This window comes from Ursus americanus, chromosome X (assembly GCF_024610735.1).
Source record: "Ursus americanus isolate L20-20 chromosome X, mUrsAme1.1.p, whole genome shotgun sequence".
Taxonomy (NCBI): Eukaryota; Metazoa; Chordata; class Mammalia; order Carnivora; family Ursidae; genus Ursus; species Ursus americanus.
Window position 1 is genome coordinate 56,372,122 of NC_142164.1, and position 14,742 is coordinate 56,386,863.

General features: G+C 38.6%; 1 protein-coding gene across 1 annotated transcript; it reads right to left on the reverse strand.

The window, feature by feature from the left end:
• Nucleotides 1–12,915: 12,915 nt before the first annotated feature.
• On the reverse strand, nt 12,916–14,001 carry POU3F4 (POU class 3 homeobox 4). The gene has a single exon (XM_045775656.1). The coding sequence runs from the start codon at nt 13,999–14,001 to the stop codon at nt 12,916–12,918; it is 1,086 nt and encodes a 361-aa protein (XP_045631612.1).
• Nucleotides 14,002–14,742: the final 741 nt, after the last annotated feature.

Here is a 14,742-nt window from a genome sequence, read left to right on the forward strand (position 1 = left end):
AACCATTTGTAATGACGTGAATGGAACTAGAGGGTGTTATGCTAACTGAAATAAGTCAATCAAAGAAAGGCAATTATCATATGATTTCACTCATATGTGGAATTTAAGAAACAAAACAAAGGATCATAGAGGAAGGGAGAGAAAAATAAAATAAGATGAAATCAGAGATGGAGACAAACCATAAGAGACTCTTAACTATTGGAAATAAACTGAGGGTTGGTGGAGGGTGGTGGGTGGGGGGATTGGGTAACTGGGTGATGTGCATTAAGGAGGGCACGTGATGTAATGAGCACTGGGTGTTATATGCAACTAATGAACCACTGAACTCTACCTCTGAAACTATAATATATTATATGTTAATTAGTTGAATTTAATAAAAATAAATTGAATTTTAAGAAAACACACCCTAAAGAAATCACTCATAATCAGGGAAATACAAATCAAAACCATGATGAGATACCACCTCTCACCTGTACATCAAAGTTATTTTTTTCATCTAGAATATATACAGTTTCACAATTTTAGGGAAACCTTCTTGGATTTTTAGAAGTATTTTTAGGAATAGGATAATATGAATCTTTTTTTAAGTGATGGTGAACACAAAGGAGACATTTAACTGTCTTTTCTAGGAATTTTTAAGTTACTATAGTGGAGTTATTTTTGAATTCTCTTCCTTAATGGGAATAAGACATGTTCATGGTTTAAATGCTTAAGCCAAGTGAATAGCAGCATTACTTGCCTATGCTTTAGGTTAGGAAATCCATTGACATCCCTGTGTCAAACACAAACACTATTGTGTTTCAGTGTGTTGTGAGGTGTGTCGCAAAGAATGTGTTACTAATGGTAGTTGTAATATCAAAATGTGTGTTATTTGCCTTTTAAAAAATACATAAAAACAGATTACAGATTGTCTTGATGATATCACTCTCAAGCTCCTGTGTTACAGCTAATGTCCAGGGAATAGCACACAATCCTGGGAAAAGCCATCTAGTGTGTTGTTCATATAAATGTCAACTGTCATGTACATTGCAGTGTGTGCGAGGAGGGATGTGAATCATTGCAGTAGTCAATATGAAAAAGGGAATTTCTTTTTAAGTTTGTTTAGATAAATTTCAAACATATTGCATTGTTCCTTATGATCTAGAACATAAAAAAGAAGGGGAAATGTGCAGAGCAATTAAAGCTAATATCAAATGAGTACTTACTATGTGTCACGCACTAAGTTTACATTCTGCATGACTTATATGTTTAATTTTCACAACCCTATTAGATAGATGTAATTATTATTACTCCCATTTTACAAATGAGAAAATTAGACAGAAATTAAAGAAGTCAGGGCACCTGGATGGCTCAGTAGGTTAAGTGTCATTCTTGGTTTCAGCTCAGGTCATGATCTCATGGGGTCCTGGGATTGAGTCACGTGCTCAGCAGGGAGTCTGTGCTCTGTGCTCAGCAGGGAGTCTGCTTGGGGATTCTCACTCTCTTCCCCTTTCCCCACTTGCACTTGTGCTCTGGCTCGCTCTCTCTCTCAAATAAATAAATAAATCCTTGAAAAAAGAAGAAGTTAAAGAACTTGGTCAATGACCCACAGGTAGTTAAGCTGCAGACCTGTTATTCAAAACCACACCAAAATCCAGAGCACTCAAAATAAAACCCCTAAACTGTACTGATTTTTAATTCTGGAATATGACAGAGTCTCAGTAAATATTTGTTGAATTAGTTAATTGTTTTTGAATAATTAAAATTATATGTCTCCAAGAAGTCCATACATAGTTTTGGTAAATTATTCCTTGGGCACCCATTTAATTGTGTTGCCTTTCCCTGGTTGAAGCTGGGGCTGGTTTTGTAAGCAGTCATCTCATCTAGGAGCTAAACCATCCAGACAGTATCCCAGGTGGATAACCAAGGCTTCTAGGGTCAAGGTACGGGTTTGGATGCTCTATAAGCACCAGAGATGGAGATTATTTATAATTTAAGAATTCAGGGCAGGCTGGTTTTATTTAGACACTGCTTCCCTTAACACCTCCCTCTGCCTGCAAAAAAGAAAAACCTAGAAAAATGAAAGGTCAAGATTTAGAGTCCTGAAAATAACTAAATGGCAGGAAAATAATTAGTACCAGCTCTTTTTTTAATTATTGAAATTGTGCCTTGATTTTTGATATTTAAAGTTTTATGGAGATAATTATAGATGCACATGAAGTTGTAAGGAATAATATAGAAAGGAAATTTGAAAAAATAAAAGAAGATTTAGTAAAAATTAAAAAAAGAATAATATAGGAAGACTTGTGTACCCTTTACTTTTTTTCATCCAATGGTAACATCTTGCAAAACTATACTATATTATCACAGCCAAGATATTTACATAAATACATCTGGGATGCTTTTGACAAAGTCAAAATGCATTTACTCAGTCAATAAGGGTCCTCTTTGAGCATTGCTCATTATTCTACTTATGTGACTTCACTTAAATTTTATCTCAGTTTCCTGAAAAGCATGACTGACAGCAGTGGCAATTTGTTCTAGAAGGCTTAGCTAGGAAGCCAGCATAGTCATGAGATTGTTCACTGTGTTTCTAGCCCTTTTCTCCTATATAAGCATGCTTCTGTCTCCCATTACTCTGTATTTATTTAAGCACATGCAGGCTCATTGAGAATAATTTTCTTATTCTTCTGATTATCAGTGTTAATGAACATTTTTCACACTGACCATAGTTCTCACAAAATAATTGGAAATTTTGAAATAGTGCTACAAACCTCACTTTGTTGAATGCTTTTGGAAGAGGAAAAAATACATAAAGGAAAAAAAAGAAGACAGAATATGTTCCCCACTTACTAATTTTTTGTTAGAGATTCAGTTTTCTTCAAACTCTGAAAATTATCCTAACAAGTCAACTAAACAGTCACACCTTAAACATCAGTGCCATTTCCCCCACACGTTTCTGAATTCATAGAAATTATTTCATCCACTGCTAGTCAGCAGAAACACACTTCAGAAAATTTCAATGAATCTGGCTTTTAGCTGAGAACAATTTGATTTTTAAAAAAGGGTTTCCAGGGTTTTGGGTTTTTTTTCCCTTTTTTGTTTAAATAACAATACTCTTAAATTTTCCAACAGCAATTTCTGATCTGGAAATGTATTTTTCATGCTTTTCTTTGCCTTGTGTTTTTACCATGTCATAAATCTCGTACAATGAAATCCATCGTGGGAGCAGAACAATCACACAGAATCTTGTTGGCGTATGATTCTCAGCACCTGCTGGTGAAGTTTACACTCCTTCTTAATTCAAACACAAGTTACTAATCACAGTGGGACAGACTAATTCTCTAACGGTAAAGAGATGAAAATAAGGAGAGAGAAACATTTCATATTGCTTTTTGGGGTATGACATTTACCCCAAGTTTTCAAAGTGTGGAGAGGAGAAACAGGAAGTGAGTTTTAGAAGTTTGTAATGTATTTATCTTTCTGCACTTTATCCCTTTTCAAAATTTCCTTACAAACATAATTCAATCTCATGAGAGCTAGATACAGTTGCAAATGATGCAATGACTCTGTGTCTATACATATAAGTCAATTAACAGTTGCATCTACCTGGGGTTCAACAAAGATGTACAATATTATCAAAGTAGCATAAACAAATCTTGTTTTTAAATATGAGAATGTATTATTAAAAAATACATAACAGTGGTACCGAATTTGACAATAGTATCTCCAACACTCTCCAACTCTCGTATAATTAAAAATTGTGCACATTTCTATCTTATTTCTGTTTTCCCTAGGGATTGTTAGCTCCTCGATACAAGCTCCATACCTTACTACACACCCTTCACATTCTAAGCCAATAATGCCTTGCAAATAGTATGCACTAAATAAATATACTTGTTAAATTGGATGTTGTAGATATTTTTATTCTATCAGTTTACATGTAAAATCTGAATATATTTATCAGGTAAAAAAATACTGGGTTTTGAAATTCATATGTTTGTATGTGGAAAGGTGGAGAATAGCTTTAAGCTATTATTATGTTGCCCCCATTCTTGTCACTTTTTGATTTGACATTGAGCTTTGAGTAGGGACTGCACAATTCTGACAGCCAGAGACATGGAACAGGGTCAGGGCAGGCACAAAGAGATTAGATCAACAAATACTTTCCAGTAAATACCCACATTCATTGCAGGTAGGTTGATATTTTTATGTGTTTTTCCAGAATTTTTTTTAATGTGTTTGCATACTATCAAGAAGTAATGATAGTATAGTTTGCACTGCTTTCACTGAAGAGGAGTTCCCATTTGTATCACATATCCCATAGTCAAGAGGGTTAAAAGTCAGCCAGAAAATAAATTATTCTCTACTAAAGTATAAGCCCTGGTGCTGAAAGCCCACTTTACCTTAATATATTTAAAACATACCAAATCCACCCCCTTCAACTGAACAGCTTGTTCATTTTTACAAAACTGAACAGCTTATTCCTTTTCACAAAATACAAACTGGGTGGTGTTAGTGGGGGGTGGGAGGAGTTACTTGCATGGTGATTATTAGCTTAAGAACAGTTTCAATGGCTACTTTTAAAACAATGAGTCCAGCCTGTGTGCTTTCTGTGCATCTTTGTGTGTTTCTGTGTGTGTGTGTGTGTGTGTGTGTGTGTAATTAGAAACAACCAAGAGACTGTAAGTTTAAGATTTTTCCATTTAAGCTTTTTTTTCTACAGATGTTTATAACAATTTTAATTTAAAATATTATGCACAATTACTTTTGAGTATCACTGGTTTTTCAGTTCCCAAATAATGTTTTTCTCCAAAAGGCTCAAAGATAAATTTAAGCAAAATTATTGAAAGCATGTGAATTCCTTTGCCTTTTTTCTTCAAATATGACATGAGTCTAAAATGTAAGACTTTATTCCTTTGCAATAAGAGACAATGAACTTTAATATTCTCACACAGCAGTGAATGAGACCCATGGCATACACTGACTGCCCTTCAATTGTGCACAGAACTCCTATTGATATTAATGAGTTTTTGCCTGGACTGAGTGTGGTCATTTCATGTGGCCTGAAGTGGTCATTTTGTTGTGATTTGCATATTGGTTGTTGCAGGTATATTGTATACATGATTTCTAAAGTGCCTAGGGATCCTTAAGGAGGAAAGGTAGTGCATAAATTGAAAATCTTATTGCCTTTATTTAAACTCTTCTACTTGCAAGTTCTTTAAATCATGCATAAATACAGTATGAAGTACAAATCAGATGCACAGAGAAAGCTTCAGAAAATAAAATTATTTTAAATCAGCAATTTTTAAATTATCCACTTGTGGACATACTTGTCATCCACTGAAAACAAGTCTAGTTAGTCTTCAGCAGAAGACATCAAACTAGCACATGCAGAAGCAGAGCACTAAGGGGTGGAAGAGATTATAGAACTTGAACTTCTACTGTAGATGAGAGACTGAAGCTCTCAGGGTGGGCAGCAGGCCCTTTGTCCTGCAATCCCTTCTATACCAGCTTCCTTAGACCTGTCCTATGGAAGCCAATGGGGAACATCCATAGAGCCAACAATGTCTACTAATCCATGGACAGTGATAGAGGGAAGACTCAGGATGTATGAAAGAGGTACACTGAAATATTACCTTAGTTTTAGTTTTAGTGTAAAATCTAAAGAAGTTTGGATTTTCTCTGCCAGGATATAACATAGAAAATGAAAGTGATTCAGGAAAATATGTTTATCTAGAATTTCAAAGGCTCAGAATTCAGAATTTTAGGTTAAAGACACTCAGCTCCTCTTCTTATGATAAAATAATTCATTTGTAAAAAATCGTTGTTCACTTTTGAGCAAGTCAATCCCTATCCCTTTACAGTAGCTATTGTACATTGTTTTGAACAGACACAGTCCCTGATTATGTCAATAAATTTCACAAATCTGATTTTTTTTTCTGTTATTTTTCTAGGCCACCACAGGTTCAAGACAGACTTCTGTCTTTGATTCTGACCTTTTCTATATATGTATGTATGTGTGCTCCTGTGGCAATAAAGAAAAAAAATGATGTTAATTAAATATGAATACTACCAACACCTCTGCAGGTACACTGTGAATAGTAAAACATTAAGAAAAATGGTATTCTTCTGTGCAATGAATCCACTCACATAGCTTTATTTCCTGCAGTTTGGAATCATATGCCATTTGAAGCCCAATTAACTGCACCTGGCCCATAGCCTTCTACTTACCGTACTTTCCAAATATGATATCAAGCAGTGATCTTAGCAGGTCGTGTGGGTATGTGTGTGGTTTTCTGTGCTCAGATTGCAAGTATTATGGAAGGGAAAATCTTTTACCAGATATAAATTCTGTGGAACAAACCACTCTTTAATATTGGTCTTGGGGGGATAGTAACACCTGCTTTACACGTACACTTTTATAGTAGGCTTTTCCATATCTGTGAAAGGGGGCAGAGTAAGGGCTGGTCTCCAGTCTGGTCAAATCTAGGAGATAATCAGCCACATTATAATGAGATTCTCCAGTATGTGAAAAGTCACTGGGGAAGGTGAGAAGCAAGCAATATGAAAAATGTTTACATGACCCCCCTTCCTCCCAAGAATCAATGCTGATATGAGACATTGTTTACAAGGTGACAATGCAAGCAGTCAATACAGTTTGTGTGTGTGTGTCACAGTTTGGGGGAGGATCACTCAAACTAGATTTTTTTGACATTATATAAATAAAACAAGAGGTTGATAGAATGAGTTTTTTTGTCTTTTCAATTGACTATACCAGAATAGTGTGGAAACTGAGTAGCTGGAGAGATGAAAAGACATACCTAATAAATTGGTCAATGAGTTGATCTCTTTCTTGTCTTTGAGGACAGCCTGCTTTCTGTTACATCACCCTGTGAGTATGCAAGTGTAAGCATAGAAGGAGGAGGAGCTGGGAAGGAGCAAGTTTACAGTTGTGAGTAGGTCTCTCTCTCTCCATATATACATATATATATATATATATATATATATATATATATACACATATATACATATATATATATAATACTCTCTCCATATATACATATATATGTATGTATATATATATATATATATATATATATATATATATACACTACTGTAGAGTTTCACCCAAAAGCCAGCTGTCCTATGATTCTCTCCCTTAGAGAGTGAAACCACCTAATAATAAGGCCCTTCTGATAGTTGAGCAAACAAGCCCCCTTGGAAGGCATCCAAGATGAGCCCATCTTATACTAAATCCTCCTTGATAACAAATAAGTTTGTAAAGAGAACCCAGTGTTCTAGCTAGTGAGTTAGATAATGTGTGAATAGGTAAAAGTTCTATATTCATATTTATGAAAGAAAGCATAACGATCTAATGCATTTTTAAACTGGAAGGCACAAAGGTTTAATTTTGTTGATTCTGTTTATAGAAACAATAATCTAGTTTCTTGCATGCGACCCTCCCTAGCCCCACCTTTTGAAGCAGCCTAAATTAACTGGATATTGTTTTCAAGACTGTATTCTTTTAAATAATCCCTTAATTTTAGAAATGTTCCATCAGCAGTGCTCTTAAGAAAAGGTACTTTTATTTCATCTTATTAAAAAAAAACCCTTAATTGATTTCAAATATATTTTATATTCACTTTTCTTAATGCTTTAATAATTAACATCTCTAAATGAGTAACTTGTATTAAGAATATTTTATCCTTTTATTTTACAGAATGGATTGATTAGTGCAAGTGATATCAATTTACATGGTATTGTTTTGCATCATTACTTTTTCCTGATTTGAAAACTTTTTGAAAGGGCCATATGTTTGGATTTTTTAATGTTAATTCATAGAAATAATTTCCACAATCTTAAAGTTCCATATGTGTCTTTAAAAGAATATGACAGAAAAAAATACATTCTTGTTTTGGGAAAACTATGTTTTAATGTCTAATCATTTTCCACTAATCTATTTTCCCTTTCTTTTCTTTCCTCCTTACTGAAAAAGATATTTTAAGTAAAAACAGAAATTTATGTTTCTACTTATATCCTACAGGCAATTAAAACAACAACAGCATCCTGACTTGGGAGCAAGGGAAATATCTGAATGCTAAGTATTTCTAAGGGAACAGTGTTTTATTTTATTGAAGACAAACACAGCTCATGTACTAATGTAGACAATAGTTTCCCCTACCCTTTCCTTTTTAAAGACAAGAAACCAATTCCCAGGATTAATATTTCTCTTCTTTTATTGTTGGGAAGATACATGCTGGAGGTTAGTAATCTATTTACCTTTTGTTATACATACAGAGAGCCACAACCATATAGGCAATCATGTCTACATACAAACATATACTTGATTCACATATTTGACTTTGTTAGAATACCTGTAACATCTAAATACTTGCTCTTTTCATATTCCACCACTTCCAAAATCTCACCCTCTTCACAATCTCTTAATTTTCTATTGCTCTGATCAGGTGTTAGGGATGAAACGTTTACCTTCACCCATTACATATTATTATTGTTGAACCCACCAATTCTCATTATGGGAGAGAAAGCCACTGCTATGAAGGCCTAAGAGAAACTGAGGCCAAAGCTGCTTCTCCTACAAAGCCTTTGGTTGCAAATAGGATGGCAGCAACCTCAATACAAAGAAAGTCCTAGGCAAAGGCACCAACATCCCCTCAATTTTAATGAAAATGTTATGTTAATGATATAACAAGGTAGATAAAGAGGTCCTCATAAAAGCCAACTAGGCCGTAGTTATATTTTAAGAAAAAGAAAACAGTCAGTAAAGGAAAGAAGTCTTGTAAACATGTATAAAATATATGTATCAGTAATACATAGTAAAAATATTGTTGAATAGTGACAGATGTCTATATATAAATTTATATAAGTATCTCCTATAATACCTGCTCATGGTACCATTAAAAATTTTAGAATACACTGCTGGTTGGTTTCTGTATACTTTAATGAGAAAAGTATAACTTTTTGATCGATTAAAAAAATCATAGGATATTGAAAGAGAAAGAGGTTGGTTGGTATGAACAGAAAGAGAGCCAACAGATTTAAGACTATATATTTTGTGATTGTAGACACATCTCTATAAAATCAGTATTATTTATAAAAAGAGATATGCCTGTGGGCATACAAAGAACATGTAGCATATTTCATTTACAATACTCACATGTGCATTGTGCACTGTGCAGCTGTAAATAATTACACAATCTAAAAAATGCAAGACATTGCATGTGATAATCTGTACCTGCTAAAATGATTAAATGATTTTGCTTTGTCTACCAAAAAAACATTTTAGAATATGAATTGAGAAGGGTTTTACTGTTGGAAAGTTATAGTTAAATGTCTTGTCTATTGCATGATATGCATCTACTAAAACAAAAAGTTGGTTAAATCTTGCGTGTACATACAAAGCCTTAAAACATAGTTGCTTCTGATTTAGTAAATTACTCCTAAGCCATCACTACAGGTAACTGTCTCTTATTCTATGGAGAGTCTTGTGACAAAATAACAGAGTTGAAATGGTAAATAGGAGTGGGAAAAAGAATAATAAATTAAACTTCTCCTCCAAATGTCTCTAATGATTTTTTCTTCCCCCCTGAGTCATATAGGAATGAACAGAATTCAGGTTTAGTGGGCAACACTAAGTGGACAACAGTTTATCAGAGTTTCTGGGCCCATAAGGGTCCTTAAGAAGGAGAGCACTTTTTACATTTCGTCACCTTTTCATCCTTCATCAAGGGAATGAGAGCTCATCTACCAGAAAGGTACTGGTCCCGAACCAGAAGAAGAGGAGTGGTTGCAGGGAAGCAAGATAAAAACCTCAGCGAAGGTCTGGGTCCAGTTTCAGGAGGGACAGTTTAAGAGAAGTGTCTGTCTGCTGACTAGAGACAGACACACTCCTTTCAGAGAACATTAATAATATTACACGTCCTGAAATAACCCCCCTATCCTGCCAGGTTTCCCCATGCCGTTTCCCACCATTTAGGGTGTGTTTTGCGTGAGCGTGGGCATGTGCATGATATCGGGCCCCGCTGTGTATGCGAGTGCATGAAAGGCTAAAAGTCAGAGGGAGAGAATCAAGAATCAAAACAATGACTAATGATTTCTAACCTGAAGCAGAGCAGATGCGCTGCTCACCAGAAATGTGCCTCTATTTAAATGATTCACTTCACACACCACACAATTAAAAAAGGAGGAAAGAAAAAAAAATGATTTTTTGGAAAAATGTTTTATTTAAATGTTTTATTTTAAATCTTTTACAACAATAAAATATTGCGTCAATATAAACCCCTTGACTAAAACTGTTCACATCAAACATTACAGCGAATTGTTTTCTTTTTGACATCCAACTCATCTTTGAGTTTTCTTTTAAACATAATGCAGAATTTATTGAAAATAAATAATTGCTGGCAACTGCAATAGGCAATTTGAATAAAATAGTTGAAAAAGCAACTCTTAATGAAAATAGTGTTTATTATACATCAGTTACTAAATGAATAAACTAAATGATCTTTCTTTAAATTAATAACTTCAAAAACGTTTAATATACAAAACTGTACAATTATAAAGTCGGCAGAAATATTTGGGTTAACTCAGGCTTGAATCATAGCACTTAACTGCAAAGGAAAATATAAAATCAAAACAAACCAAAAACCCAAACAGTTGTAAAACACAAATTCAGTGTGGAAAAACAAAACAAACAAAAGAATTTCCAGAACAAAAATCCAACTACCAACAGAATGCAGTCTTGACAAAAAAAGAAAAAGGGTCCAGGATTTGAATTAACACATGTCCTTCAACCTGCAGCTGGGGGAGACGCAGTGTGGTGGACCAGAGGCCTGGCAGCCCATACTAGCGCATCTTCCACAAGAGGCCCTAGGCATTTTGGTCCTTAGGTAGTTTGATGCTTTGTCTACAGAAGCTGCACCTGAAGGCCGGGCCAGGCAGCCAGCCCAGGCATGCGGAGCCCCCAGCGAGATCTGGCGGGCTGTCTGGGTGTTGGGTGCTTGGCCCGCCCTGCACATGTGTGCTCATTGAGAATGAGGTGCTCCTGTGGACTTGGCGTTTAGACATGAGAGTGAGCAATAAAGCCACAGCAACTGCATATTTTTGGATCTCTACACAGCCTAGCGAGATTTTATGCAGCTTTTTTTTTGTAAATAGTAAATACGATACACACAGCTATCTACACACACACACACGCATTTGCACTCGCACTCACGCACACACGCATAGACACACACACGCAGGTTAAAAATCAAAATCAAAAACAAACAAACAAAAACAGAAACCCAGCCGCCGGGGCGCTCGCTAGCTAGCTTAATCATCGCTGTGGGCTTCTACCAGCTGTGCTTGTCAGAGACGTGCAGACGGCTTCCCGTGAGCCCACTTAGAGACAGCGGTATGTATATACGGGAGAGGAGGTGGTAAAGAAGCTAGACCAGAATCCTTGTGACCTCTGCCAATCATATCATTGTCGTTCTGCACGGAGCAGAGAGCACCTGTCTACCACCCCACTCGCCACCCCTCCCCGACGGTTTCTCAGTTAGGGAGCGGGCGGTGAACTGGAGGTGAACTGAACTGGGAGGCACTGACTCGGTCTGTCGCCACCATCTCCGGTCGCCGTCTCCGGCGAAAGCAATCCTGTGTGAAGGCAAAGTCCTTCGCCTAGGAATACGGAGGTGGGGTCGCGCTGGCGGTCCTAGTGAGGCACGGGACCCGTGGGGAGTTCTGAGTGCAAGCATTCCAGACCTCGGTAGGTGCAGAGCCCTCTTAGCTCCTCAGGCCGACCTCTTTTGTTGGGCGCCACAGGCAAATCCTTCTCAGGCACCAGCATCTGCTCTGTAGAAGCCTGCGAGGACTCCACAGATCCGGGAGGGAGACAGAAAGCTTCAAAATCGCCTCTTCTACTTCACGGTACTTTGCAAACCCAATTGGCTAGCCTATTCTGCCTATCCTAGGTATTCTGCCCTCTGAAAAAATCATATATATATATATATATATATATATATATATATATATATATACATATATGTGTGTGTGTGTATATATATATATATATATATATATATATATATATATATATATATAATCTCCATCCACTATCATCATCAACAACTCTATCCATTGTACCTCTCTCTCTTCTCCATTCAGATTCAGGGTAGGGGGTGGGTGGGTGGGTAGGCATCTCTTCCCCTCCTCCTCCCACCCCCTTCCCTTTTTTAAGCAATTAGAAAACCATCAGCTCAATGAAGGAATAATCATAATAGCAATAATAATGTGGAGTGGCCGATTTGATACAAATTATCTCACAAATATTGTGTACAGCTTGTAGTAAAACACCGCAGACATTTAGAAACGCTATAGAAGTTTTTAAAAATGCAAAACTAGTCTATTGTAAAACAGATTTCACCTGAAATACAGCTGCTATAACCAAGGCGCTGAAAGGTTATTCAGAGGCACACATCTGTCTTCCCACCCCCTCCCCCATCCTTCCCCACCCCCATGTTACCCCACTCCTTGTTCTTCCAAGAGAGGAGCAACCAAACAGACCTTACTCAAAGTAAACAATATGTATTGATCAACAGAAAAGGTTGGAGGAAACAGTTGCCTGGGCCGCAGGGTGTAAGAGTTCCCCGCCTGGACTGCTTAATGCAACTGTGTATCAGCGTTAAGAAGCCTGAACGCGTGTGTGAGTGTGTTTCCTTTTTTAATATGTTAGAATCCCCTATTTTGGAAAAAAAAAGTAAGAAAGAAAAAAAGATGGGGAGAGAGAGAGAGAGAGGAGAGCCCTATCTAGATATCTAGATATTGCTATGTCTCTAGATACCAATAATAAAGCTGAAGCGAAAGGAAGAGAGTGGGAGAGAAAGAATTCCGCGCTGCTCCCAGTGCGGCCGGCCGCTTTCTTGCTTCCCGCAGTCAGAGATCGTGGCAGGACGTGTCTGTTTTCACGGTGTGCGAATAAACCTCATGTGGCTGCTGATCCCCCGGCGGAGTCATTCTTTTCTCTTTCTGTCTTCGATTACAGAACCAGACACGCACCACTTCTTTCTCCAACTGGAGGCTGTCTGCCAGCGAGGAAATCTCCTGCGCGGCAGGCTTGGGACACTTGAGGAAATGCGTTTCCAGTACGCCCTTGACACTCACCTCGATGGAGGTTCGCTTCTTGCGCTTACGGCCCTGAGCTGCGATTTTGTCAATGCTGGTCGGGCTCCCTGTGGATGAATCAGCCTCCTCCAGCCACTTGTTCAGCAGCGGCTTCAGCTTGCACATGTTTTTGAAGCTCAGCTGCAAGGCCTCGAACCTGCAGATAGTGGTCTGTGAGAACACGTTGCCGTACAGTGTGCCCAGCGCCAGCCCCACGTCGGCCTGCGTGAAGCCCAACTTGATTCTTCTTTGTTTGAACTGTTTGGCGAACTGTTCCAACTCATCCGAGGTTGGTGTCTCCTCGTCCGAGTGGTCCTGGCAGTGGTGCGAGCCTAGGTCGCTGTGGTCTGGGGGATCCCGGAGCACGGGGTGCAGGCTCTGTGCAGAGGCAGAGGCTGGCGGTGGGGTGAGCCCTCCGTGCTCCAGCATGCCGCTCACTGTGAAGCCAGGCTGCGAGTACACGTTAAGGGGTTGGCCGCTGGACGTGATGGACGGGTTCGGAGCCGGGCTAGCCCCCCAGGCATTCGGATGGTTAGTGTGCGGAGAGTGGTGGGCGACGTGCGGTGAGCGGTGATGGATGATCGCACCCAGCTGTAGGTCTTCGCGCCCGGGCTTCACGTCCTGCTGGTCCAGGGGGTTGGTGGCGAGTGTGGAAGACCATGGGCCTCCATCGCCCAGACTGGTCACCCAGTGATGCCCGAGAGGATGCCCATTGCTAGGAACTCCCTGCAAGTAATCACTTTGGAGAAGTTTCTGAGGGTTTCGGAAAGGGCTCCCCTGCTGCATGCCCGAAGAGTCCGCATGGACTAGGGAGCTAGAACTGAGAATGCTGTAGGGATTCGAGGCAGCTGTGGCCATGGTCGATGAGGATCCCCTACTAGTTATAATGTGGCAAAGGGAGCAGCTTCAGCCTTTGACATCTATGGTGCGGGGGAGCCAAAGCCGCGAGAGCGAGTTACCGGCACGCGCTGTGACCAATTGCAACACGTTTCGGCCTGGCCAGCCGCGGTCTCGGCCAATGGCGGCACGGGAGGCCGGGCTAACTTTCCAAATTAGGCTGGCGAAGCACTAGAGTTTCAGTGAGACCCGAGCAGGAAGTAAATCAATCTTTCGGCTCCATTGGCTGCCTCGCGCTGAGTGGCGGCAGCTCATTTGGTTAACCCTCCTCCCTCCCCTCCCCCCCTGCCCCCCGACTTCGTGGATGTTTGTAGTGGAGGGGGAAGTACTAAGAGGGAAGTGTGTTTGTATGTATTTGGGGGGGTGGATAGGGGATGAAGTAGCAAAATGGTTTTAGAATTCCTTTTGTATTTTTTAGATTAACCAAAATAGAGAGAGAAAAAATATAAGAAAACAATATAACCAGTTTAAATGTCATCTAGGTTTCAATGGATTGGGTTTTTTACCAACTTCGTTTAGCGTTCTGGGTTAGCTGTGTGCAGGGGACCGCAAACCAAAATCTTGCTACAAACTTTGAGCAAAGGAACCCCTTTTTGATAGGACCCTAAATCTATAAGACTGGAGTCCATAATTCCAATAAGAACTATTTCGACTTGTTTTATTTATTTCATTTTATCATTTATGAGAAACTCAATATCAAGG

Coding starts and splice junctions, on each gene's coding strand:
- POU3F4 (XM_045775656.1), bottom strand. CDS start 14,001: ATGGCCACAGCTGCCTCGAATCCCTACAGCATTCTCAGTTCTAGCTCC.